The 27,188-nt window shown below is 45.3% G+C and overlaps 1 protein-coding gene across 3 annotated transcripts in view; it reads right to left on the reverse strand.

Annotated features, from left to right (window-relative positions):
* The window catches only part of PML (promyelocytic leukemia), a 59,553-nt gene that overhangs the window by 9,142 nt on the left and 23,223 nt on the right, over positions 1-27,188 (reverse strand). Inside the window, exons 3-7 of one of the 3 annotated variants that reach the window (XM_006866493.1) lie at positions 15,474-16,066; positions 12,841-12,911; positions 5,274-5,411; positions 3,795-4,050; positions 2,226-2,281 (exon numbers count right to left, since the gene is read on the reverse strand). In XM_006866493.1, the coding sequence (XP_006866555.1) occupies positions 2,226-2,281; positions 3,795-4,050; positions 5,274-5,411; positions 12,841-12,911; positions 15,474-16,066 (1,114 nt within the window). Of the gene's footprint in view, positions 1-2,225; positions 2,282-3,794; positions 4,051-5,273; positions 5,412-12,831; positions 12,912-15,473; positions 16,067-27,188 lie in introns of all 3 variants that reach the window. The other 2 variants (XM_006866494.1, XM_006866495.1) reach the window with 2 other exon arrangements.

Below are 27,188 nucleotides of genomic sequence, written 5' to 3' on the forward strand. Positions count from 1 at the left end.
ACCTGTGGCCATGGAGTTGGCAGCTGCAGTTGAATGGGATGAAGATCCCTGAGAGTGATGGGTGTTGAAGTCACCCAGGAAGGACTTGAATGGGGAGAAGAAACCTAGAGGCAGGGGCCAGAGTTTCTCCTACATGAGGCCGAAGGATGTCCCAGATGACTGGGGGAGTAGGGTACACCCAGTGACTGGAACCTCATATCCCTGAGGGATCTGATCTGATGGCAGAGACATCAGTCCAAGGAGCAAGGAGGGCCTTGAGCCCATTTTCCACCTCATGTGCTCACAGGTATGGAAGAAGAGAGGATATAGGGCCTCAGAGGAGAACCAGGCCTCAGGGCAAGAGAAGACAAAAACAGCCTTTAGGGCAGCGGTAAGTCCCTCCACAATCAGGATAGCCAAGGAGTAAGGGTTTACAAGGGTTTTCTTTCAACAACTATTTATTGAGCAGCCGTATAGGCCAGGTCCTGGGGCAGGCAGAGTCATTGCCCTCATGGACTTGGATCCTGGCAGAAGTCCAGTGGCAAAGCTTAGGGTGAGGAAGGGTTGGGGCTACACTACTGTGGGGTGCAAAGAGCTGGCAAAGTTTCCTTCTTGGGCAGTGAGACCCAGAGGTGTGAGGAACGAGAGCCCGAATCTCAGTCTTCCCCTCTCAGCCTGAAGGGACCCATGTCTCCCCACCCAGAGGTCCCTGTAGTCATTCATTGCTTTGTTCAGTCATTGACCAAAATTTATTGAATATTCACTATGTGCAGGGCCTCTAGAGCAGGGCCAGGACTGGAGGAGAAGGACCAGGTCAGGGGTGTTTGGCCATAGTCACAAGAGGATGGTTGCAGCCACACACACAAAAAGGCAGAAGCCCTTGGGGGGCTCGTCTGAGGGGGCATGGGAACTGGCCTGGTAAGGGGCACTCCAGAAGGAGTGGGTGGTGGAAATACAACTGGAGAGGCTCTCAGAGGCGATTAGACTTGGGGATTCTCCACAGGGGCTCTGTCAGAATCACCAGGGGGAGCTCTTGCCTCAAGAATTTGGAGTGCCCTCTCTCCCATCTCAGCACCCCTGGCAGAGGTACCATGCGGGAAAGACACTGAGGAAAGAGGGAGGGCAAAAAACTGGTTGATCCACTGGGTGACTCGGGAACCCCTGCGACCTCGTCGACGCCCTGCTCCTCGAGCCCGGGAGGTGGTCCTTCGGAGGGCAGGACCCTCTTGGACCAGGGCTAACTGGTTGGCAGGCCCTGTGGTGGCTGGGGCAACAAGGCTAGCATGAGTCCACACAGGGGCACGATATGCTCTGAAGGGGAAGCCGAAGGCCTGGCGAACGTAGTTGCCTCTTCGCACTCTGCGGTTGGGGAGGCCAATCCCGCGGTGGATGGTGACAGCGCGTTCCTGGTGACTGATGGGAGGCTGGGTCTCGGGGACACCGGCTTGCTCAGAAAGATGATGGGGAGGCCAGGCTGGGAGGCTGCTCATGTCTTGGGGCAGATGGGAGGCCCAGTGGGTGTAGGGTGTTCCTCGTGTTCTCAGCTGTGGCTGGGCTGTCAGGGAGGGTGGTGTCGTCTCCATGGGTTCCACGCACTTTCCAACAAGAACCTCAGACTGAGGGCTGGAAGGGAACTTAGGGCCACCCAGTCCAACCTTTCACTCTGTTCGGGTCCCTTGTTCCCTTGGACAGGTGACATCCCAACCTACATTAATATATTCCAGGGACAGAAGGGCTACTACCCATAAGGCCATTGGTCCACTGCAGGATGGCTTTAGAGAAGCTCTTTCTTATATAGAGTCAAGACTTGCTCGTGTGGCCCTGTGACCTCTCACCCCTTTATAGACCCTCACTGACTGGGGTTTAACCACGAACCATGGGAATAACTTCTTGACCTGCCCTTGCTGAGGACTTAAGAGGGCAGAATATAAATAAGGAAGCTCCAGACTAAGGCATGTGATATTCTAGAGAAGAGATAAGGCTCCTGCAGGAAACCCACTATCAGCATGGCAAAGGAGTATGTATGGTTACTGAAGGCTCCTGCCCTGGTGTGGTGGGAGGGCCGGGGAGGCCAGGCACACAGCTGGCACGCAGAGGCCATTCCCAACACAGCTCAGGACTCACTGCCTCGCTGCAAAACTCCCCAGGTGCAGGGCGAGTCTTAGAGTCACCTGCTGAGGCTGTGCCTTCTGGGACCTGGGATTGGGGGAGGCAGAAGTCCTGGGGTGAACTGCTGGACCACTCACCGAGTTTTCGGCATCTGAGTCTTCCGAGCTGCTGATCACCACCACGCGCTCCTCGGAAACAGGCATGATGATGCTATTAGGCCCCATCTGAGTGTCCTGGGCAGGCGAGTGGATTGTGTTTGCGGATGAGTTTCCTGTGGAAGGTAGGGTTGGGAGTCTGAATATTCATTATGTATGTCAGGTTGCATTAGTTTTGTATGTGCGGAGAAGTTATTCACAACTGGGTGTCCACTAGTTTTCGCTGTTAATGTTGAATTAGGCTGGTGGCCTGAACTTTAGAATGTGTTCCTTTGGCAGAAGGCTTGACAAACACCACCTGATTTGGAAACTTTGGCAACTCTACCCAAAACACTTTGGCTTGTTGCAATTCTCAGCCCCATGAGCTTAATAATTAGAGTTGAAAGATGGTTCATCTAGTTCATCGAAATCCTTTGATAACCGATAGCATTTGTGAGTATGGAATACCAGTCAGGGATCAGTCTGGACCAGGGTCAGGGCTCAGTGTGTGTCCACGGTCAGGGTTCAGTCTGGACCAGGGTCAGGGCTCAGTGTGTGTCCACAGTCAGGGTTCAGTCTGGACCAGGGTCAGGGCTCAGTGTGTGTCCAGGGCCAGGGCTCAGTGTGTGTCCACGGTCAGGGCTCAGTCTGGACCAGGGTTAGGGCTCAGTGTGTGTCCACGGTCAGGGCTCAGTCTGGACCAGGGTCAGGGTTCAGTGTGTGTCCAGGGTCAGGGCTCAGTGTGTGATCAGGGCCAGGGCTCAGTGTGTGTCCAGGGCCAGGGCTCAGTGTGTGTCCAGGGCCAGGGCTCAGTGTGTGTCCAGGGTCAGGGCTCAGTGTGTGACCAGGGTTGGGACTCAGTCTGTGAGCACGGTCAGGGCTCAGTGTGTGACCAGGGTTGGGGCTCAGTCTGTGAGCACAGTCAGGGCTCAGTGTATGACCAGGGTCGGGGTCCAGGGCTTAGTCTGTGACCAGCGTCTAGACTCAGTCTGGGGCTTGGAATAAAGAACCAAGCTGGCCTCTGGGTGAAGCAGATCCAGGAAGCCAGACCCTCTTGATTCAGGATTCTATGGGCTGACCTCACTCCTGCTCAAGGACCCCGTCTTAACGTTGGTCATGAAAGATATCTTAGACAAATGTGGTCCCTCCGGGAGGGCGGGGATAAGGGGGATGGCCTATGCAGAAAACATTTAAGAAAATGAAGGTTGTAAACTTCATCCAAGCCTTTACCCAGGGCACTCACCAGCAAACATTCCTTGTGCAACGCATAGCACCGGGCACTGTAAGAGTGTACTGGGGAAAGGAGCTATAAAACTTGGTGTTTTAGCCCTGCATGGGGATGCATTTGGATCAGAGCAAAATCCTGGTAAACCTCATGGATTCTCATTTCTAGGTGAACTGTGGGCGCTCCCTGCTCTGCTAGGTAGCAGCTCAGAGCAGGGCACACAAAGGAATAGGCTTGGGTTGGATTTTCCCAGATAGGGGTCAAAATGCAGAAGAGGGATCCCATCCAACCCCTGGAGGACAGCACACAGGCTTCTGCCTCTTCTGCTGTCCCCCCCTCCCTACCTGCCTCCCCAGGCTCGCTGGCCACATGGTTGTTGTTGGGCAGGGAGACTTCATCTCCAGTGGCAGGGCTCCTGGGGCTGGAGGGCCCATCATGGTGAGGCGGTGAGACTGCCGTGGAGGTGCTGGGTGTGGGCTGATTGCTGGGGCTCTGGGACAGTGTTGTCTCTTTCTCCTCTTCAGACTCTGTTTTGATGATTTTCCTGGGACTCTCGGTCTGGCAGAACTTCCTCTTCTGGGGTGTAAGTGGGCTGGAGATCTCCTGTGTAGTGGGGGAGTCACAGGGCCAGGTTAGGTGGCCCCAGGGGCACTGGGATCACTCTTGTGCTCCTGCCCACCATACCTACTCCACTGCTCTCTACCTGGACAGATGGCACCTTTCTTCAGATAGAAAGTCTTCTCATGCTGCTCTGCACTGAGCCTGTCTGCTGCCCACCAACCTCTTCTGGTCTCTGACTGTCCTAGGGGGTCCCAGTTTACCGGTCCATGCTTAGAAGGAGCGTCACAATAGTGTAGCCAGGAGCAAGAGAGGAAATCCACCCAGAAGCCACTGCCATTGAGTTGTTCCGACTCACAGCAGGTACAGGACCGAATGGAACTATTCTGTAGGATGCTCGAGATGGTACATTTTTATGGGGGCAGACAGCCTCATCTTTTTCTCAAGTAGCGGCTGGTGGGTTTTGAACAGCCAGTCTTGCAGTTAGTAGCCCAGCACTTAACTCAATATGCCACCAGAGCTCCTGGAGAGCAGATTGACGCCTGGATTCTCATTCCAGTTGCATCCCTGACTGCCTTGATGGTGGTGGTGGTGGTGAAGTGCCGTGGAGTTGGTTCTGACTCATAGCAACCCTGTATCGGGTTTCTGAGACTGTAAATCTTTAGGGAGCAGAAAATCTCATCTTTCTTCCATGGAACAGCTGGTGGGTTTGAACAGCTTACTTTGTGACTAGCAGTCCTGCCTTGTTAGAAGCTGGGAGACCAGTAGGAAAGCAGTGGGTCCCCCTGACCCTGATGGCGACACTGCAGCTCTATGGAAGGGACAGGAAAATTCAGCAGTTCTGTCCCTGGGATATAAGGCCCAGGGACTATACGGACTGGGTCATGTGGGGTGAGGAGGAACAGACACCAACTCCACATAGGAGATGAAAACACTATCAACCACTTTCGTAAACTTGAACTTAGTGAAATGAGTGACTGTTCTAAAAGTACATACAGCAGATGGGAGAATGAAGTCACTGTGAGGCCTCAAGCTTCATTAGCGTTGCCTGAATACTGTTTTTACAATGAGTGTGTAATGTAAACCATCTTTTAAGGACTCCCCGGCCAAGGCTCAGGATTGACAGGATCGCCTAGATGCTGTGTCAAAACTTGGCGTGGCTTTTCATGGACTGGGCAACCCACACTCCACAGCTGAATCCATGTCTAGAACCAATGTTGATCATGGACGGAACCCTTGGCAGGGTAAGTGGGCGGGCAGCAGCTTACCTCTCTGTAAGAGGGGTCATTGATGGAGAATGCAAACAGCGGGACTGGGTATCCTGTGGGCACTTGCTCGACCACAGTCACTGGCTGGGTCTCAGACAGCCCCAGGGTCTCCTCTGGAGTCGTCTGTACCTCCTCAGGCTACAACATTGAGAAACAAGAGAGTCAGAAATGACCAGGTGGCAGACCCAGGTGCAAGTGCAGGCTGCCTGATCCAAAGCCACGAGCCCAACAGACACAAGAACCCTCCCCAAATCCTCCAAGACATCACCTCCTTCGGACCTGGGAGTGTTGGTGGCCAGGGACTACTTAAATTTATGTGTGTACTAAAAGGGCTAGGAGATCACACTGCCCAACTGTTTCCCATGCTAGCCCCATTTACATACCTCCAGGGACAAAGAGCTCACTTCTGATAAAAGCAGTTCCTTCCACAGCTGCACACTTGTAACAGTGAGAAAACCCTTCCATTGAGCCGAAAGCATCATCCCTGTGTTGCAGACCGTGTAGGCCTGGTCAGAGGTTCGAGGCCCTATAGGCCCGAGTGTAACAGATCTAGCCACTTGGCAGTTAGTGGCAAATTGTTTTTCATCTTAATATCTAGTTATGTTTTATTAATTGCAAATATGAGCCCTTATTATCCACAGAGAAATATTAGAACCTCCTAAAGCCGAGACTAAAGGTTTCAAAGGTCAAGCCTTTCTCCAAAGGATTAACTAAAAATATCTTAGCTACTTCTCGGTTCTTTGTTCTATAGACAAAGAACCCATCCTCCCTAATCCCTTTTCCAGGTGCAGCCCATTCACCTGGGAGTCTCCAGTCCTCCTGAAAACCTGGCTCAGGAGGCCAAAGCAGCAGAACTCCCCCCAAGCTTTTGTCCTTACCTCTCACCTTCCCCCAACTTAGCTCAGGGGCTATAGATATGTTAATTGAGCCTGAGAAACCAAGTTGCTGGCCTGGGATTCGAACCAGTGAAGTACGTACGATGTAAAGTTACCTAAATGTCTAGAAAATTACTGAAATTAGCTGTACCTTGCCTAAGTCCCTCCCAGCTTGGTGTGAAGCTCCTCTCTTAAATAAAACAGAGACCCGGGCCTCCCCAGGTGTGCATTACAGATTAGAGGGCATGCAGTAAAGATTGCAGTGCATTACGGGTTGGAGGGCATGCAGTAAAGATTGCAGGGCAGTGAGTTGCTGCCTGCAGAGGCCATGATGCCTGTAGTCCCACGCCTGCCCACCAGTGATATATCCACTCTGGCTTTGGGTGCCTCATTGTCCCCCTTCTTCTGTCTGTCTGTGTATTCTTTTGCTATCTTTACCGCCACCAGGTATCTCCTCCTCGTGAACCGAACCCCTATTTCGAGGCCAGTCCCGGACATCCCTGTGATGTTAACCATACCTGAGTCATCCAAGCTCGCATTGGGTCTCACTCGCCTTTCATAACATGGGAATAGTGATATTTACCTCAGAAGGTTATATGAATTACATGTGCTAATGTAAGTAAAATATTTAGAACAACACCTGGTATTTATAAGTGTCATATAGTAACAGTTACTATTTTTATTACTACTCTATGGTAGGCAGGGGTGATTTCTCAAAAACTTAAAACACAGAATTATCTTGGTGCTGATTATGTGCCGTGGAGTCGGTTCCGACTCACAGCAACCCTGTACAGGGTTTCTGAGGCTGTAAATGTTTACAGGAGCAGAAACCTCATCTTTCTCCCACGAACAGCTGGTAGTTTCGAACTGCTGACCTTGAGGTTAGCAGCCCAGTTTACCACATGACTCAGCAATTTTAGTCCTAGGTATAGGCCCCAAAGATATGAAAACAGATGTTCTAACAAATCCTAGTATGCAAATGTTCATAGCAACTCTATTCAAAAGAGCCAAAAGGTAGAAACAACCCAAAGGCCCATCAGCAGATGAACAGCTACTCCAACTATGGTGAACACATACGATAGAACGCGTGTTGTTGTTGTTGTTGTTCAGCCATAAAAGGGAACGAAGTACTGACACATGCTAAATGAAAGGAGCCAGACATAAAAAGTCACAGACTGTCTGATTCCACATACATAAAGTATCCAGAATAGGTAAGTCCATAGAAACAGAAGGGACATTAGTGGCTACCAGGGGGCTGTAAGGAAGGAAGTGGAAACAAACAGCTTAACTGGTACAAAGTGTTCTTTGTGGCGGTGAAATTGTTCTGGAACTAGATAGTAGCAATGGTTACGAACAGCGTGAATGTACTAAATACCAAAACCGAATCGTTAAAAACGGTTAAAAAGGTAAATAAAAATTTTTATGTGAATTAAAAAAAAAATTACAGAGAAGGAAACTGAGGCACAGAGGAAGTAACTTCCCAAGGTCACATGTCTAGAAAGGGCCTGCAGGAGGCTTGAGTCTAGTGTTTCCTAAAGCAAGTCCCCTCCCTGCCCCTGTGTGTGCTCCCTTCTCTTTAATCACTGTCTGTATTTCCTTCTCATCTTTCTCAAGATGTCCTGGTGTGGAGCTGTAGGATAAGTACTGGACTGCTAACCACAAGGTTGGTGGTTCAAACTCACCAGCTGCTCCTCAGAAACCCTGTACAGGGTAGCTGTGAGTCAGAACCGACCATACAGCATGGAACAACAATGTCTTTCTCAATTACAACACGGAGTAGAAGCGAATGTACACTGGGCTGCTTGGTGGAAAACAGCCAGCAGCATGTGACATGCTCCTTCAAAGGGGAAACCCAAACTCAGGAGTTCTGGCTTGTTACTCCTGCCTTCAATCCTGATGCCTTGGCCTTACAGCTCTTGGTGCCCAAACCCCATGTGTGCCCAATGGATGACCATCCAACAGGGGTCTGCTGTAGAGGGAAGGGATTCCCACGGCGGGAATGGCCCTTTATCCAACAGGTACTTGAATGTACAACAATCAGGGCCAGGGACATACTTTCTTCATGGGACTTCTAAAGGGACCTCTCTTCCAGTTCTGTGGTAGATTATGGGGTCAGGCCCACTGCCTCAGTGGGGAACACCAGGGCCTCCTTAAATTACTGGCCCAAGTCTGAGCTGACATGTGAATAAAGAGGGTCCCTGGTAGAGAAGTGTCTGCTATGGTGGTACCCAAAACTGGTGGCTGGTGGTACACAAAAGTTGGTGGCTGGGTTTTTCTTAGTCTCAAGTGCTGTGATGTGGGCTTTCATTCCATTTACTATAATGGAGCCCCCTTTCCTTTCCTTCCTAACCCCTCATATGGACTGAATTATTGTTGTTGTCAAGTGCCGTCGAATCAATTCCGACCCATAGCGACCCTGTATAGGGTTTCCAAGGAGTAGCTGGTGAGCTTGAACCATCAACCTTGCAGTTCAAACAGCTTCACAGTCTGGCACATTAACCCACAGTGCCACATCCCCCCAAAACATGTATCAACTTCGTGATGTGCCTTCGAGTCGGTTCCGACTCACAGTGACCTGCACAGGGTTTCCGTAAATCTTTACGGAAGTAGAAAGCCTCATCTTTCTCCTGTGGAATGGCTGGTAGTATCGAATTGCTGACCTAAAGGTTTGCAGCCCAATTCGTAATCACTGCACTACCAGAGCTCCTTATGTGTCAACTTGGCTAGGCCACAATTCTCACTATTATGTAATTTGCCTCCATTTGGGATCTGATGTAATTATCCTGTGTTGTAAATCCTCACCTCTGTGGTGCTAACAAGGAGGATTAGAGGGGGTGATGTTGATGAGGCAGGATACAACTACATGATTAGGTTGGATCTTGGGTCATTCTCTTTTGAGATATAAAAGAGATTAAACAAGCAAGCTCTGATCAAAGGGAGCTCCTGCCACCAAGAAAGAAGAGGCAGGTGCAGGGTGTGTCCTCTAGTCTGGACGTCCCTGTGCTGTGAACTTCCTAGGCCCAGGGAAGATTGATGATGATCTCCAAGAAACACTAGGCCCAAAGATGCTGAGAGGAGACAAGGGGCTTCCTCCAGAGACAACAGAGAGACAAAGCCTTCTCCTAGACCCAGCATTCAGGATTCAAACTCCTAGCCTCCTAACGTGAGAAAATCTATTCCTGTTTGTTAAAGTGATCCATATCTGGTATTTCTGTTATAGCAGCACTAGAGAGCTGAGACACCCCACTCTCCTTCCATTACTGAGTTTCTTTACAAAAACAAAGGCATGTCTGCCTTGAACACTGAGCTGTTTTAAGAGCTATTTATTCGGCACCAGATTCACAACATCAACTCGAAAGATTAGAATAGGAACTTTAGGGGGCAGTGAGCTGATTATGTTCACAATGGAGGAACAACCCAGGAAATGCAAGAGAGAACAGTTGTACAACGTAATCAACTTTACTGAACTGTAGAAAGTGTTGAATTGCATGTGCTTTACTCTGTATAATCTCAACAACTTTTTTTTTTTTTTAAAGGAAGAACAGCTAATGGAGTCAGAGACGCCATTCTACATGGGTGTTTCCTAGGGTCAGAGGCATTTACACATTCTACAATCACCACTGAACTCACTACACTGGTGTTTTTCAAATTATTATTTGTGGTACATAAACAGACCATGTGAATCAATTTAGTCATGACCAGCATTTTGAAATTTAAATAGACTAGTACAGGACAGAAAACTGCGGAGTACATCCCATGTAGGGAGAGTAACTTGTTTTCTGAACCGTCTCTGTTAGCGAATGGTATGTGTGTGTACGTGTTGGTGCTAATTGCTGTTGAATCAGTTCCAATTCATGTGGCGCTGTGGGTTAATGAGCCAGTTGAACTGCAAGCTTGGTGGTTCAAGCTCACCAGCTGTTCCTTGGAAATCCTATACAGGGTCGCTATGGGTCGGAACCGACTCGATGGCACTTCACAACAACAACACCATAGTGTTTCCAAGGAGCAGCTGGTTGGTTTGAACTGCCACCTTGCAGGCCAGTGCTTATCCTACAGCGCCACACCAGGAGTCTGTGTGTGTGTGTACAATGAGGTTAAGATGTAAAGTACAATTTTTATACTGGGTAGTGATTAAAAAACAAACAATAACAATAACAACAACAAAACAGTTCAAAAGACTCTATCTTCCTACATCTGACTGCAAACTGTTGGTGTGTACAAGATTGCTTTTCTGCTTGGCCCACTGAGCTCCACGTCCTCTGTGTCCCCCACCCTACTCCCACCCCAAGTGCTATAAAGCACTGAACACACATAAGAACCCTACAAAGGAAAAAACAATCATGACTGATTTAGAGTTGCTTTATAGCTTCTAAAAAACAAATTTAGCCTCGGCAACCTAAGACAGAGCCATTGCCATGCTGCAATGAGTTTCGATGACGAGTAAGACTGAGGAATTTGCACTGACCGCCTAAGACAGGCAGCGTCCCTTAAACAAATAATAAATAAGGGGGAATCTGATGCAGACCGTGCAGACCCGGTCAGGAGTTCAAGTCCCTGTGGGTCCAGGCATTGCAGACCCTCCAAACCATAGGCTCTGAGGATCAGACTTTAGCCACCTAGCAGACATAGCAAAATGTCCCTTTTCTGATTATTCAGTTATGCTGGTAGTAATCTCATACATGAGCCCTGGATACCCACAGATAAATGTAAAAACCTTCCCTAAAAGCCGAGACTGTAAATTCCAAAAAGGCAAAGTTTCCCCCCACACCCAAAAAAAAAGCTAAAGAGGACAGAGAGAAACTGTTAACTGATGGTATGTGGAGGGGATTATAATCAATATAATGAAACAAGGTATATGAATGTTTGAATGTGAAACTGATGATGTGCCCTGAAAACTTTCACTCAACCCACAATAAAAACCTTAAAAAAAACAAAACAAATTTAGGTTTCCCATGAAAGTATTGTAACGCCATTGCAAAAAAAAAAAAAAATATATATATATATATATATTAGGCCTATGAGAAAAAAAAGGAGGGAAAATACATGGGCCGCATTCACAATGAGATTCCACAATGCCCCCCTCTGACCCCCACTGTCTGTTACCAACGTGAAAGCAAGAGGCTTCGCAAAGGACCAGTCTTCTGATGTCCCAGGTTCAAAGAGCTCAGTAGCTGAAAGAGAGGCGCGGTCTGCTCGGGCTTTATGAGGGGATTTACCAGTTGCCATACGGTTACTCTGACTCATGCTGACCCTATGTGCGTCAGAGTAGAGCTGTGCTCCAGTGGCTGATATCTTGGCTGCAGATCATCAGGCCTTTCTTCTGAGGTGCCCATGGGTGGACACAACTTCCAACCTTTTATTAGTAGCTCAGTGCCTTAGCCACTGGCACCACCCAGGGACTCCTTATAAGAGCAAGGCCCACCAAAATGTCTAGATGTATTTACAAGGCAGTATGGCCTCTCTTGCTATTTTTGTTTGTTTGTTTAACCAGTGATTACTGGTACCTGGAGTCTGAATCAACTCTCAACGGCAGTGTTTTGGTTTGGTACCTGGAAGGCAGCCGGGAACTGTAGACATTACCATTTTTATAGAACTTATTTGGTGGAAATTAGTCACTGTAGCATTGTTTGTAATTCCTGAACAACCTAAATATGCACTAATAGTGAACTGATCAAAACAAAGTATGGTACGTTCGCTCAGCCGACCACTCTACAGCTTCAAAAGAGACTGGCAGCCCCAGTCTCTGACAGTCACTAACAACAAAGTCTCAGAAGCTAAGTCTTGCCTCTTCCAGGAAGCCTCCTGATTGCCTCCACATACAGCAAGCGCTTTCTCCTATGGGTCACACCATGTCAAAGCTACAAAGGCTTGTCACCACCCAACCACCCAACTGAAGACCTGCTTTCCAGGGAGGACCAGTCAGTCCTGGGCCTAGAACCTAGAGGGGCTGCACACATGAGTGTTTCTAAACAGAATGGAAAGGAGAGCAGATGTCATGTCTAGGAAGGAACTGAGGAAGCACATCCTGGTGAACACCATAGAGGGCAGGCCAAAAATGTTGCCATGGAAACAGCTACCTCAAGAAAGAGGGAGCTCCCTGTCCCTAGAGGTGTGTGCATGCAACAGTCCCAGGTCGGGGCTCTGGTGGCAGCTTCCAACCATGACTAGCTATGGCTCTTAGATAAGTGCTGGTCCTAGAAACCGGGTGGTGGAGCCAGGCTTCTGGAAGGGAGTCTGACTCTTGACCTCATTCCCCATTCCTCTCTAAGATACATGTGTCTGGAGGAAGGGACCCACATATGTTGACCCCAGAAAAAGGCTCACATAACTGGGTTGGGGCACAGTAAAAGGATAGTTCATTGGTAATCAGGGTCATGCAGCAGTGACCACCTCCTCCATGTCTTTCCTGTCTACCCCTGGACCTATACCACCTCTCCTGAACCTGCCTCCGGTCCCATAACGAGCTACTTTGGCATTCAGGAGGTCAGAGTCAGGCAGCCTTTCCTGGATGTCTTCTTGTACTCCCGGCCGATCACTTGCTGTCCCTCTCTCCAGCACTCTCTCTCCTTCGTTCTACATACACTCGGCACAGCAAGTGAGCTTCCTTCCTGACATGGAAACGCCCAACCCACGTGACCTGCCAGTCCCTACTGCCTCCCCTTCACACCTCAACCGCATCTCACCTGGTCAACTTCACGAGTGTCAAGAGCATTGCTGGGCGTGCTGGCAGCCTCTGGGCTGGCACTCCTGGGTTGAGCTGCATCTGGAGAACACAAAGAAGGTCTCAAGTATGTCAGGGCAGTCTTGGTAAGGAGCGTCCTGGTCAGGGACGGTGACAGGGACAATGTCACCATTGCTTTGCCTTGAGATTCATCTGCCAGGACATCATGCAGCATAGGAGCAGTTTCATGAAGGGGCTGGCATGGCAATTAGTGGGAAAGCTCTCTCAGCTACAGTGGGTATGAGCCCAGCATGAAGGGAGAGTGGGTGGCATTTGAGGGTGCGTGCCATTAGCCCCCAACTCAAGTGCGCCTCTCTCCATTTCTGGGCCACCATAGCTACTCACCAACTTCTCTACATTCAGCAAGAGCGAGTTTGGCGGGGGCCATGTCTTCACGGAACGGAGCGGCGGGAGACCCTGAGCATGGAAAACTCATTGTTAAGCAAGGCTACAATGAGTCTCTCCTTGGAAGGCAAGGTCCCGAGGAGAAAACAACATGCAAAGACCCTGCAGCAGTTCTTGTTTCTTATGAAGAAATCATTTTTAATTTTTAACACCTCAATAGTAGTTCTTGATTTTTATAAAGAAATTTTTAGGAGGCTTTTCTATGATTCTATTTAGGGTACAGAAATACACTCAGAAGTTTTTACACTGTATTCAATCATGTGTAGTTATAATAATTGCTTTCTTAAAGTAACAATGAGTTTCACCACTAGGAGAAACCACACCAGCTAAAGCACTGCCAATTCTAGTTTAAGATTATAATCAACATCCTGTGTAGTTTCGGTCAGGGACATTAAGACCCCTAGAAAACAGCTAAGACGCAATTAAGGGCTGTGGGAACACGTAAGAATATCAGTAGAAATTTAACTAGATGTTTTTAGATAGAGATATTGTTAGTGTGGGGAAGTTATTCCGTTTATTCTTAACTAAGAAAACTGTAAGTACTTTTTATGCTCTTGTTTTATTATTAAATCAATTATAAGTAACTGATATATATGACCAGTTATGGTAAAAATACTGCTTTGATTATGAATTGTGATTAATGAATCTATAGAAAATAATAGATGAGGGTAGGGATAGAAGTTAAGATTTAGAACTTTCTTTGAAGGTTAACTTGACATTTTAGGGAGGATTAGAGAAAAACAGAATCATTTATGGAAAACAGACGTTACCAAGGTAGTTAGGGAGTACAAGGAAGCAAGATATGAAAAGATCAAGGAAAATATTTTGACGTTCTTTGATGTAACTTGAAGTTACATCAAAAGGAATCAAAAGAAAATGTAATCACGAAATAGATTATAGTTTAAAGAAATTGATTACTATGAAGCCATTGTGTATTGTAATGGTATATTGTTGTTGTTGTTAAGTGCCGTCGAGTCGGTTCCGACCCATAGCGACCCTGTACAGGGTTTCCGAGGGTGTAAATCTTTATGGGAGTAGAAAGCCTCATCTTTCTCCCGTGGAGCGGCTGGTAGTTTCGAACCGCTGACCTTAAGGTTCGCAGCCCGATTCGTAACCACTACGCTGATAAACAGCTGATCTTGGGAATTGTAACCTGGCAGTGGCAGAGAGAGAAATCATTGTATTCTCTCTCTGCCACTGCCAGGTTACAATTCCCAAGATCAGCTGTTTATCATCACTGGGGTCATTTTCTGCGTATGGGGGTGTTATTCACTGCCTGGTTGGAGAAGGCACAAGTGTCCTGTCCATTCTTTAGAGTCCACACCCCTCGGCTCCAAGAAAAGGAGGGGATGAGCCTTCCATCACTGGCACCTGCCTGGAGCCTTCAGATTCTGTACTCTCCCCCCACTTTCTCAGTAAGGGCACTTCATACCAGCTGTCCAGAGATCGGATTCCAGCTTAGAGATTTAGTCTCACTTAGGCCACCCTCTTGTTCCCCACTCCCAATTATCCCAAGAGCCCCAATGACATCGTCAGCTCATACAGAGCTTCTAGAATTCCTGGAGCACAGAGCCAAGTATCTTAGGGGCTGTATGATGTGCCCACTGCCTGTCTCCCAGTGAAACAGGTCAGGAACTGGTCTGCTGTCTCTTCATCCCCAAATGCCCAATACCAGGAGGGTCTTCAAAGTTTGATAGCTGGTCCAGGTGGCAGGCCACTCTGGGAACAAGGGGTCACCTCCACTGAGTACTGACTGGTTGGGACAAGCAGTTAACCACTCTGAGGAGTTTTCTTAGCCTCCTTCCGCCCTAAACCTCATGCCCCAGTTGGCATCTCTGTTCTTGGACACAGACCTTCTGCAGTGGTCAGTCATGCTGGGGCCAAAATGATACCAGAATCTAGTTCTAAGCTTTGAGTCTCAACTGCCCATGTTCCCCAAGGGGCACAGTTGATTCAGAGGGTGCTTTGTTTCAATTACCCACCTCTAGGTGCCTGCAATCCTTTGTCAGGGCCTCATATCCTTGATCCTGCACCCATGGGACCTGACTAATCCCAAGAGGCTTAGTAAAAACTCAGTTTTTGTTTCTGTTAATGGAGATGATCCTTTCTGATCTGTCTTCCCCAGGGGGCAACTGTGAGGAATAAGCCCTTTAAAAATGGCACACAGGCTGCCACCTTGACTTGGATCCGAGCGCTTACCTGTCTCCTGGGCGATGCTCGAAACCAGGCCCTTCAGGCGTTTCTTGAACTCCTCCTTGAATTCCTCAAAGCTGTTGGTGTAGACAGGGACTTGCAGGCTCTGGGGCTCCTCCTGTCTGAGGTGGCAGAGTGCCTTGTGCAGAAAGCTGTGCATGTCCAGTACCTCCTGGTCTGAGGCATAGCGCTTCATCTTCTGCACTAGCATGCCCCCCATGCGGATGCGCTGCAGCACGATGTCCAAGTGTTCCAAGAGTTTGATGATCTCTTTGTTGTCACTCTGATACCGCGCCTCTACGCTCTGGAGCAGCTCGTTCTCTAGGGCCTGTACTTGTTGTACCACCTCGCTCACCCGCGCCTGGATCAATTTCTCTGTGTTGGCACGAGCCTTGCCCAGCTGGCTAATGACTGACTGCAGCTGAGTGCGTGCAGCAGCGAATGCGCATTCTTGCTCTTGCAGAGCCTCCGTCATGGTGTCCAGATCCTCCTGCCGCTGTTTGATCTCCACACTGATGTCGCACTTGTCCTCGCTGTGGTCTTTGTCCAGGAGAGCACACGAGCAACACAGGGGCTTGGAGCAGCCCCGGCAGTAGATGCTGCGGACATACAAGACCGGCTTGGTTTAGGACTCTCGCACTTTCTCTCCCCTCTTCAAATCTTGGTGGTTAAATGCATCAAAAATTATGAAACTGAATCATGGTATGTTTCTAGATTTGTGCTTTTCTCAATGCAATTTTTGTGACTACGGTGTTAGTATCCAAACTACTGAGAAACTTAAAATATTAAAGAAATCACTTCTTTAAGTTCTTTAATAGCTAGCCTTCATTCAAGAAGCAACGTAAAGATAAAGAAAAAGTTAATTTATTTCCACCACAGTCGGAATTTCTCTTCTCCACATCCAGCTAACCATGTGAGTAGCTTGGGGTGCATCCTTCCCTATCTTTCTTTACTCAGACCACCTTACAAAAATAGCCAGAGGGTGCTGCTTCCAGTATTCTGAGGACATGATATCTTCATACCATTTCAACTGCACAAGAACCTGTTAGTCTAGAGTCTCCTGGAACTACTCCACCAATTGGCATATCATATTTCATTAAGGTAATATTCTACAGTTGTGTAACAAAAAGGGGGGCGTAGTTAATCTTACAGTCCAGTTATACAGGACCTTAGGATCATCAAGAGAGAAAAGCATGAGTGGAAGGTGGGATACTATCCAGAGAAGCAGCAACAACCGAAATGGAGGCAGATAGCTGCTGAGTTCTCTAGACTCAAGGAAAAAGAAAGGTCGTGTGCTGGCAGGCAGGAGGCTGCCTTGCAGAATGTGCCCTTTGGTTGTTTGAACAATTATGTATTCCTGCGTGTTTTTGTGTACATAAAAAAAAAAGAGAGAGAGAGAATAGAGGTAAATACTGTTAACTGGTAATGCATGGAGGATGTTGTAATCATTGCAATGAAACAAAATGCAATTGGTTGAGTGCAAAACCAGTGTTCTCTCATGTAAACTATCACTGAATTCACAACAAAAGCTTAAAAAAGCCTCTACATCCTAGTTGATTGGGTAGTGCCTGGGATTCTCAAAGTCTGTAAGTGAATTATAATTATTGATAATTATATAATCAAAGAAATAATTATTGATGTCTTCTTCTCTGGGGCAGAAGAAAATGAAGGAAACTAAAGCATCAGAGAAGAAAGCAGTCCACAGTACTAACAGCTTACATGAACCATGGCTCCCACTACCAACCATTCTGACCAGGGACACAACAGAAAGTCCTGGATAGAATGAAAAGAAATGTAGAACAAAACTCAAATTTCTTAAAAAAGACCAGACTCACTGGACTGATGGACACTAGAAGAACTCTCAAGACCACTGCCTAACATAATTCTTTTAACTTAGAACTGACGCCGGTCTCGGAGGTCTCCTGTCAGCCAAAGAATAGACTGGTTTATAAAATAAACAATACCATTCAGGAGAAATGTGTTTCCTTAAGTAATCAACTGTTGTTGTAGTTCCGACCCATAGCGACCCTGTATAGGAGCAGCTGGTGAGCTTGAACCCCCAACCTTACAGTTCAAATGGCTTTGCAGTCTGGCACATAAAACTAAACAAGCAACATTTCCCCAAAAGCAAAGAGAGAAAGCAAGGAGGGGTGGAAAGCCAGATCAATGGAAGCAGAACAAACAGACGGGAAATAATGAGAATACTGGGACATTGTAAAACTTGTACACAGTATGACTGAACAAGCTGTATAAGAATGTAAAATGGGACCCTAATTTACTGTGTAAAACTTTCACCTAAAAAAAAAAAAAAGTTAAAATGAAAGAGAACCTGTTAGTAAGAATTACTGTTATCCTTGTTTCTCAGATAAAAAACTTGAGTCATATGTTGTTGTTGTTAAGTATCATCAAGTCGGTTCTGACTCATAGTGACCCTGTAAAGGGTTTCCTAGGAGCGGTTGGTGAATTTGCACTGCTGACCTTGTAGTTCAAACCGACTTTGCAGTCCTGTGCATTAACCCACAGTGCCACAAGTTAAAATGAAAAAGAACCAGTTAGGTAAGGATTACTGAATAACTGCTATCTTTGTTTCTCAGATATAACACTGGAGTCCTATTTGCTGTTGTTGTTGTTAAATGTTGTCGAGTTGATGCCACCTCATAACGACCTGTATAGGGTTTCCAAAGAGCAGCTGGTGAGCTTGAGCCACCGACCTTTCGGTTCAAATGAATTTTGCAATCTGGCACATTAGCCCACAGGGGGTTAAATAATTGACCTAATTAGTAATTGACTTAATTACCTAAAACAATTTGGGAGGGAACTGATGTTTGTTCTTAAAAATGACCTCATACTATGACATTATTTTGTAACATCCCCCTCTGACTTCCATCACAAACATTCCTCCAGGTCTAACGGTTAATACCAATATCATATCAATTGCCAAAGAGTTCGTTTTGACTCGTGGCAATTCCACACGTGTCAGAGCAGAATTATCTCCAAAAGGTTTTCAGTAGTAAAGTCTTCAGAAGTAGATCACCAGGTCTTCCTAGTTTGTCTTAGTCTGGAAGCTCCGCTGAAACCTGTGTATGTTATTTGTTGTTGATCATTGTTGTTGTTAAGTACTGTCGAGTTGGTTCTAGCTCTACAGGGTTCCCAAAGAATAGCTGGTGGCCTTGAACTACCAACCTTGTGGTTAGGAGTCTAGTACTTATCCTATAGTGCCACACCAGGAGCCCTTGTTGATACATAGGTACCGTCAAGTTAGTTGCGATTCACAGCGACTCAGCTATAGAAAACAGAACAAAATGCTGCTGGACCCTGAGTCATCCTCAAAATGGTTGTTATACATGATTCTACTATGCAGTCACTGTGTCAACCCATCTCATTAAGGGTCTTTTACTTTTCTGCTGACCCGTTACTTTGCCAAGCATGATGTTCTTCTCCTGATAACATGTCCAAAGTATGTGAGAGGAAGTTTCAGCATCCTCACTTCTAAGGCGCATTCTGGCTGCACTTCAGCATCAGAGAAATGCACAAACCTCCACTGACAAGCAGGTAGTGGCTAAGCATTAGGTGCACTGGCCTGCATTCCAACCCAGGTCTCTCACATGGAAGGTAAGAATTCTACCACTCTGCAACCCATGCCCCCTCTTAACAAATACTACGATGACTATAATGAAATGCAAGATTATGAACATCAATACCACTATTAATTAGAATTGCTGAGCAATAAGAGTCCTTGTGTGGCGCTGTAGGATAAGCACTGAATTGGTAACCACAAGGTCAGCTGTTCAAATCCACCACTGGCTTTCAGAAATGTATACAAGGTTGCTATGAGTCAGAACCTACTTGATAGCACACAATAACAACAACAAAACGATAAAGACAGCATTTATCGGCAGTGCAAACACTTGAGTAAGCACTTGATTACTAGTCAAATGGTTGGTGGTTCAAACCCTTCTAAGACGCATCCTAGAAGACAGATCAGGCAATCTGCTCCCCAAAAGTTACAGCTTTGAAAACCCTATGGAACAGTTCCACTCTGCATATACGAAGTTGCCATGAGTTAGAATCGACTTGATGGCAATTAACAACAAATTGTTGTTGTTGTTGTTAAGTGCCGTCAAGTCGATTCTAACCCATAGCGACCCTGTATAGGGTTTCCAAGGAGTAGCTGGTGAACTTGAACCACCGACTTTACAGTTCAAATGACTTTGTAGTCTGACATATTAGCCCACAGCACCACACCAGGACTCCGTAACAACAAATGTTGTTGTTAAGTGACATCGAGTCGGTTCCAACCCATAGCGACCCTGTATAGGGTTTCCAAGGAGACGCTGGTGAGCTTGAACCGTCAACAAATAGGGGTCTGGAAATAAACAAAAGACTAAGAGAGACCAGTTGTCAACTTTCCACTTTGGATGCAAGGGGAGAGGGTTGAGATTGGTGTTGGACAAACTTCCTGAGGAAGAATTTTCTAAGCCTGACAGGCATGGGATATCCACCAGCTTCAGCCAGGGTCCTATTTCTAAGCACCCTCTGCCCCAAATGGGGATTCCCTAGAAAGCTGATTACTCAGCTCCTGCTTTATGCAAATGGACAATTGGCAATAGGTCTCTGAGTTGATCAGTCCAAACCACTTCCCCTGAATCCAATAAATCTCAGCAATCTGTTAAGATAAAGGTACAGACTCTGAATTGGGGTGACCCATCAAGGGCCTGCCACCCAGGGCCAGGACTAACCTCAATCCTTAGCCTAATGATTTTTTCACCTTCACTCAAGGGCCAATCCTTGAGCCCCTGCCATGTGTTTAACATTTTAGGGGAGGCAGGAATGAGGTGGGCACTTGCCCTCATGAACCTCTGTGATCAGAACCCAGAATTAACAAAGAATTATCTCAGGAAAGCCATATGCAAAATGACAGGCGTTTGCTCTTAGAATACGCAGAAGAATCAAGTGAAACACAAAAGAGTTAATAAGAAGTTGCTCAGTCTAATAACCGAGTTACAGCAAATTTAAAAGAGAAGAAAATGGTTTTAGTTCTATCCCATCAAAGCAAATGGAGATAACATGAGGGAATTCCATGCTCACATTCACAACATTCAATAATGCTAAAAAAATACCTAGACATAGATATCTAATCCTAAAAGGAAATATGCAGGATTTATATGAACAAAACGACAAAAACCCATTTGTTGTTGTTATTGTTAAGTGTCATAGTGTCAGTTCCAACTCACAGTGACCCTATATTGGGTTTTGGAGGAGCAACTGGTGAGCATGAACTGTCGACCTTACAATTCAAACCGACTTTGTAGTCCAACACATTAACCTACAGCGCCATACCAGGGCTCCAAAATTCATTGACCGTTAGAGAGTCTTAAAAACAAAAAATTAGACCAAGTTCTTAATAGCATAATCCGATTAATTCTCTTCAAGCTAATACAGTTGTTCCTTGAACAATGTGGGGGTTAAGGGTGTCTACCACCATGCAGTTGAAAATCTGCATATAACTTTCGACTTCCCCAAAATTTAATAACAAAAAGCCTACTACTACGAATCGGGCTGCGAACCTTAAGGTTAGCAGTTCGAAACTACCAGCCGCTCCGCGGGAGAAAGATGAGGCTTTCTACTCCCGTAAGGATTTACACCCTCAGAAACCCTGTACAGGGTCGCTATGGGTCGCAACCGACTCGACGGCACTTAACAAACAAAAAAACTGGTAGTGAACCCTGTGGGTTCATGCGCTGGACTGCAAAGTTGGTTTGAACCTCAGGTCAGTGGTTCAAACCCACCAGTTGCTTCTTGGAAACCCTATATAGGATTGCTCTGGGTCAGAACCAACTCAATGGCACTTAACAACAACAACAACAATTGACCAGAAGGCTTACCAATGACACATTGTTTACCTGTTATATGTATTATATATGCCACTCGTCTGTCAGTTTGTTGTTCTATAATGGCTTGTGTGTTGCTGTGACGCTGGAAACTATACCACTAGTGGTTTAAATACAAGTAGGTCATCTATGGTGGATGAGTTTCAGCAGAGCTTCCAGACTAAGACAGACTAGGAAGAAGGAATGGTGGACCAATTCTGAGTGTTTAGCCACTGAAAACCTTATGAGTAACAATGAAAAGTGCCAGAAGATGAGCCCCTCAGGTTGGAAGGAACTAAATACAACAAATAGGGAAGAAGGGTCTTCTCAAAGTAGAGTTGACTTTAATGATGTGGATGTAGCCAAGCTTTTGGGTCCTTCATTTGCTGATGGGGTGTAACCCAAAATGAAAAGAAACAGCTGCGAACTGGCTATGGAGTGGGGGGAAGGAACACAAGAGCAGAAACAAGTGAGAACCTTGCTTCATATTCCATACCAAGACAAATTTTCAATTGATCACAAAGTTAAATGTAAAAAAAATTATGAGAGAAACTATACTTGATGGTTTGCGCTCTCTCTTGATGGTAAAGACTTTATGATTTCTGATACAATGAAAGAAATGATATAATTTCTTCCTGAAAATGCAAAAGTATAGTTTTTTTTGATAGATACTAATCAACCAGTTGCCAACCAACCTCCTAGTGATCCTATGTGGGTCAAAGTAGAATTGTGCTATATAGGTTTTTAATGGCTAATTTTTTTCCAGAAGTAAATTGCCAAGTTTTTCTTCTGAGGCACTTCTGAGTGGATTCAAACCTCTAATTTTAATATTTTAATAGACGTTCCAACATATTTCTTTGATTCTCAGTCTCCCCATCCTAAAGTTGTCCCTGTCTAAACTGCCATGTCAGAGACCCAGACATAGGATAGGAGAGAGTATACTGTCAGGAAGCTGACAGACCTGACCGATTCCTAGTTATGAGGCCTTCAGCAAATGTGTTTCTCTGAGTCTGAATGTTCCCATGTGGAAATGAGGATAAAGAACAGAGTGATATTCAGTGGTTGCATTCTCACCTTCTGCGCTAGAGTCCCAGGCCTACTCGGGGTGGCGCTGTGAGTTAATGCGCCAGACTGCAAAGCCGTTTGAACTGCAAAGTCGGTGGTTCAAGTTCACCAGCTGCTCCTTGGAAACCCTATACAGGGTCGCTATGAGTCAGAACAGACTCAACGGCACTTAACAACAACAACAACAATGCAACTCAAGCGTACCTACCATGCATGTGCAAGTAGAGGCTTGTGTATTGCTATGGTCCTGAGCAGGTTTCAGTGGAGTTGCAGACTAAGACAGCAAAGGAGAGAGACTTAGCATTCTACTTTTGAAAAACCAGCCAATGAAACCTCTATGGATTACAGAAGTCCAATGTTATTTTCCTGGTGTGGCTCTGTAGGATAAGCACTGGATCAAAAGGTTGGTTTGAACCAAAAGGTCAGCAGCACTTACCAACAATAGCAGTATTCTTATTATACTTGGAGTTGCTGTGAGTCAGAGTTCAACCTGATGGCAGCCAACAACAAGACATGGACAATAATATCTCCTTCAAAGACTGTTGCAAGGACAAAGATGGAAGGTTGTATGTGAAGTGTTCAGCACAGTGCTAGGCACACATTGGACATTTTAGGGTTGTGAAAGGCGAGGAGACATTCATGACACATGTACATGGCAAGGGATGGTCCTGCTGTTGATGAGTTAACTTCTCAGCCTCAGACAGTAAGGAAACATCACCAATGAGTGTGTGGTCTATGGATGTTCATTTACACTGTAGTATAAATGCATTTAATCAGACTGGTTTCCTGCCATCTCCCAAGTGGCAGGGGAGAAAACAAGATTTCTGAAGGCTAAAGAGGAGATGGGCAATTCCCAGAGAGTAGGATACTTACAGAGTGAATGCTTCATTCCTATTAATCTCCCCTCATCCAATTCTCCACCACTCATCTGTTAGTTTGTTGCACTGTAGTATCTTGTATGTTGCTGTAATGCTGGAAGCTATGCTACGGGTATTTTAAATACCAGCAGGGTCACCCATGGTGGACAGGTTTCAGCTGAGCTTCCAGACAAAGACAGACTAGGAAGAAGAAAAGGCTGACCACTTCTGAATGGCTAGTCACCAAAAACCTTTTGAATCATAGAAGAACATTAACAGATATACTTGCAGAAGATGAGCCCCTCAGGTTGGAAGGCACTCAAAATATGACTGGGGAAGAGCTGTCTCCTCAAGTAGAGTTGACTGTGCTAATACAAATGGAGTAAAGCTTCCAGAACCTTCGTTTGCTGACAGTGCACAAACTCAAAATGAAGAGAAACAGCTGCAAACATTCATCAGAACATGGATTGTATGAGCTGTGAATCTAAGAAAATAGAAAATTATCAAAAATTAAACGGAACCCATAAAGATCAGTATCCTGGGCATTAGTGAGCTGAAATGGACACTGATAATTTTGACTCAGACAATCATGTGGTTTAATATACTGAGAATGACAAGTTGACGAGGAATGGTGTTGCATTCATCCACAAAAAAGAACACTTCAAGATCTGTCTTTAAGTATAATGCTGTCTGTGAAAGGATAATATCCATACACATACAACAAGGAAGATCAGGTAATACCAATATTCTTCAAATCTATGCATCAACCACTAAAGCCAATGATGATGAAATTGATGAATTCTACCAATATCTTCAGTCTGAAATTTGTCAAACATGCAGTCAAGATGCATTGAGAATTGCTGGTGATTGGAATATAGAAGTTGGAAACAAAGAGGAAGGATCAGCAGTTGAAAACAGATTTCCCACTCACATTAAAACCCCACGCTGTGTCGAGGCACCCCTTTGTTGAGGCGGGACCCCGACATAGGACCCCCGGCAATTGGAATATAGAAGCTGGAAACAAAGAGGAAGGATCAGCAGTTGAAAAATATGGCCATGGTGATAGAAATGATGTGGGAGATCACATGATAGAATTTTGTAACACCAGTGACGTATTCATTACAAAAAATCTTTCTTAAACAACATAAAAGGTGATTTATACATGTGAACCTAATCCAATGGAAGATACAGTAATCAAGTTGACGACCTCTGAGGGAAAAGACGATAGAGAAACTCAATACCATCCGTCAAAACAAGGGCAGGGGCTAACCATCAATTGTTCATATGCAAGTTGAGGCAGAAGCTGAAGAAAATTAAAATAACTCCACTAGAGCCAAAATAATGACCTTGAGTATATCCACCCTGAAATTAGAGATCATCTGAAGAACAGATTTGATGTGTTAGACACTAAAGACCAAAGACCATAAGAGTTGTGGGATAATATCAAGAACAGCAGACAGGATGAAAGCAAAAGGTCGTTAAGAAGACACGGAAGAAGGGAAAGACCGAAATGGATGTCAGAAGAGACTCTGAAAGTTACTCTTGAACACAGAGAAGCTAAAACAACTGAAAGAAATGATTAAGTAAAAGAGCTGAACAGAAAATTTCAAAGGGCAGCTTGAGAAGAGAAAGGCATGTATTATAATGAAATGTGAAAAGACCTGGAGTTAGAAAACCAAAAGGAAGAATACACTGAAGCAAAAGAGTGAACCAAAGAAAAAATTCAAGCCTCGGTTTGCCATATTGAAAGATTTTATGGTTAAGAATTGGGCTGCGAACCTTAACATCAGCAGTTTGAAATGACCAGCTGTTCCGCGGGAGAAAGATAAGGCTTTCTGCTCCGATAAAGATTTACAGCCTCGGAAACCCTGTATAGGGTCGCTATGAGTTGGAACTGATTCCATGGCACATAACTACCACCATGGATAAAATACTGAATGATGCAGGAAGCATCAAAAGAAGATGGAAAGAATACAGATTCACTGTATCAAAAACAAGAGGTATCATATGATTGAGATCTGATGGTAGTAAGGAAATAGGTCCAAACTGCACAAAAGGCATGGGTGAAAACAAGGCTCCAAGAATTGATGGAATTCAAATTGAAATGTTTCAACAAACTGATTCAACGTTGGAGACACTCATTCGTCTATACCAAGAAATTTGGAAGATAGCTTCGTGGCCAACTGATTGGAAGAGATCTATATTTGTACCCATTTCAAAGAACGGTAACCCAATGGAATACATCATGTGAATGTAAAATTATGCTTAAGATAATTAAAAACTGGTTGTAGAAGTACATGGATAGGGAGCTGCCAGAAATTCAAGCTAGATTCAGAAGAGGAAGTGGAATGAAGACTATCATTGCTGACGTCAGATGGATCTTGGTTGGCTGAAAGCAAAGAATGTCAGAAATATGTTCACTTGTGCTTTATTGATTATGCAAAGACATTCAACTGTGTGGATCATAACAAACTACAGGTTAACATTGTGAAGAATGGGTATTCCAGAAATTTTAATTGGAATTTTAATTCATAAGGAATCTGTACATATACCAAGAGGCAGTTGTTAGAGCAGAACAAGGGAATACTGAATAGTTTTGAATAAAAGAAGGTGTGTGTCAAGGTTGTGTCTGTTCACCATACTTATTCAATCTGTATGCTGAGCAAATAGTTAGGAACGTGGGATTATATAAAGAAGAAAGTGGCCTCAAAACTGGAAAAAGGCTCATTAACAAGCAAGATGATACAACCTTGCTTGCTGGAAGTGGAGAGGACTTGAAATACTGATGACAGTCAAAGATTACAGCCTTCATTGTGGATGGCACCTCAATGTAAAGGAAAAAAAATCTTCACAAATGGACCAAAAACTAACATCATAATAAATGGAGAAAAGATTGAAGTTGTCAAAGACTTCATTTTGCTTGGATCCACAGTCAACAAACAAGGAAGCAGCAGTCAAGAAATCAAATGACTCATTAGACAAATCTACTTCAAAAGATTTCCTTAAAGTGTTAAAGAGCAAAGATGTCAGTTTAAGAACTAAGGTACAACCTGACCCAAAACATGGTATACTCAATCATATGAGGTGTCATATGCATGTGAAAGTTGGATAATGAATAAGGAAGACCCTAGAAGAACCGATGCATTTGAATTATGGTGTTGGTGAAGACTATGGTACTAGGGGATGCTAGAAGAACACACAAATCTATCTTGGAACCGAATGTTCCTTAGAAATGAGAATGGCGAGACTTCATCTCCCGTATTTTGGATATGTTGTCAGGAGGGACCAGGCCCTGGAGAAGGACATCATGCTTGGTAAAGTGAGGGTCAACAAAGAAGAGGAAGACCCTCACAAGATGGATAGACAAGGTGGCAGCAACAATGGGCTCAAACATGACCATTATGAGGATGGCATGGGGTTGCGTGGTGTTTTGTTCTGTTGTGCACAAGGTGACTGTGAGTTGGAACAGACCGAACAGCATCTAATGACAACACATCCAATGCTTCCCTGATTGAGAAGATGGTCTTGGAGAAGAAGTGACCAGAAGTTAAAGCAGCAATAAGAAAGGCGGTAAGAGAAGGAAGCATTGTTTGTTTCACAACATGGTTGTCTTACACTGGCACCCCACAAAAGCAAGAAGAGAAAATTTGTGTTTTCACTTCCCTGCTCCCTATTGTATTCAGTGTCGGTGTACATTGTTCTTTTGGACCACCGCCATTCTGTCTACAGGTAGTAGGTATGTTGCTGCATGGGTTCCTTACAGTGGTGAACGGGACCCTAGATTCCTTCTTCTCCCCTTTCTTTTTTTTTTTTCTTAAAAGTTTTATTGTGAATTATGTGATGGTTTACATGGGAGAACATTAATTTTACATTCATTCTATTGTATATAGTCTCATTGCCATAGTTACAATCCCCTCCATGCATCATCA

The sequence above is a fragment of the Chrysochloris asiatica genome, unplaced genomic scaffold (genome assembly GCF_000296735.1).
Source record: "Chrysochloris asiatica unplaced genomic scaffold, ChrAsi1.0 scaffold00092, whole genome shotgun sequence".
Lineage (NCBI taxonomy): Eukaryota > Metazoa > Chordata > Mammalia > Afrosoricida > Chrysochloridae > Chrysochloris > Chrysochloris asiatica.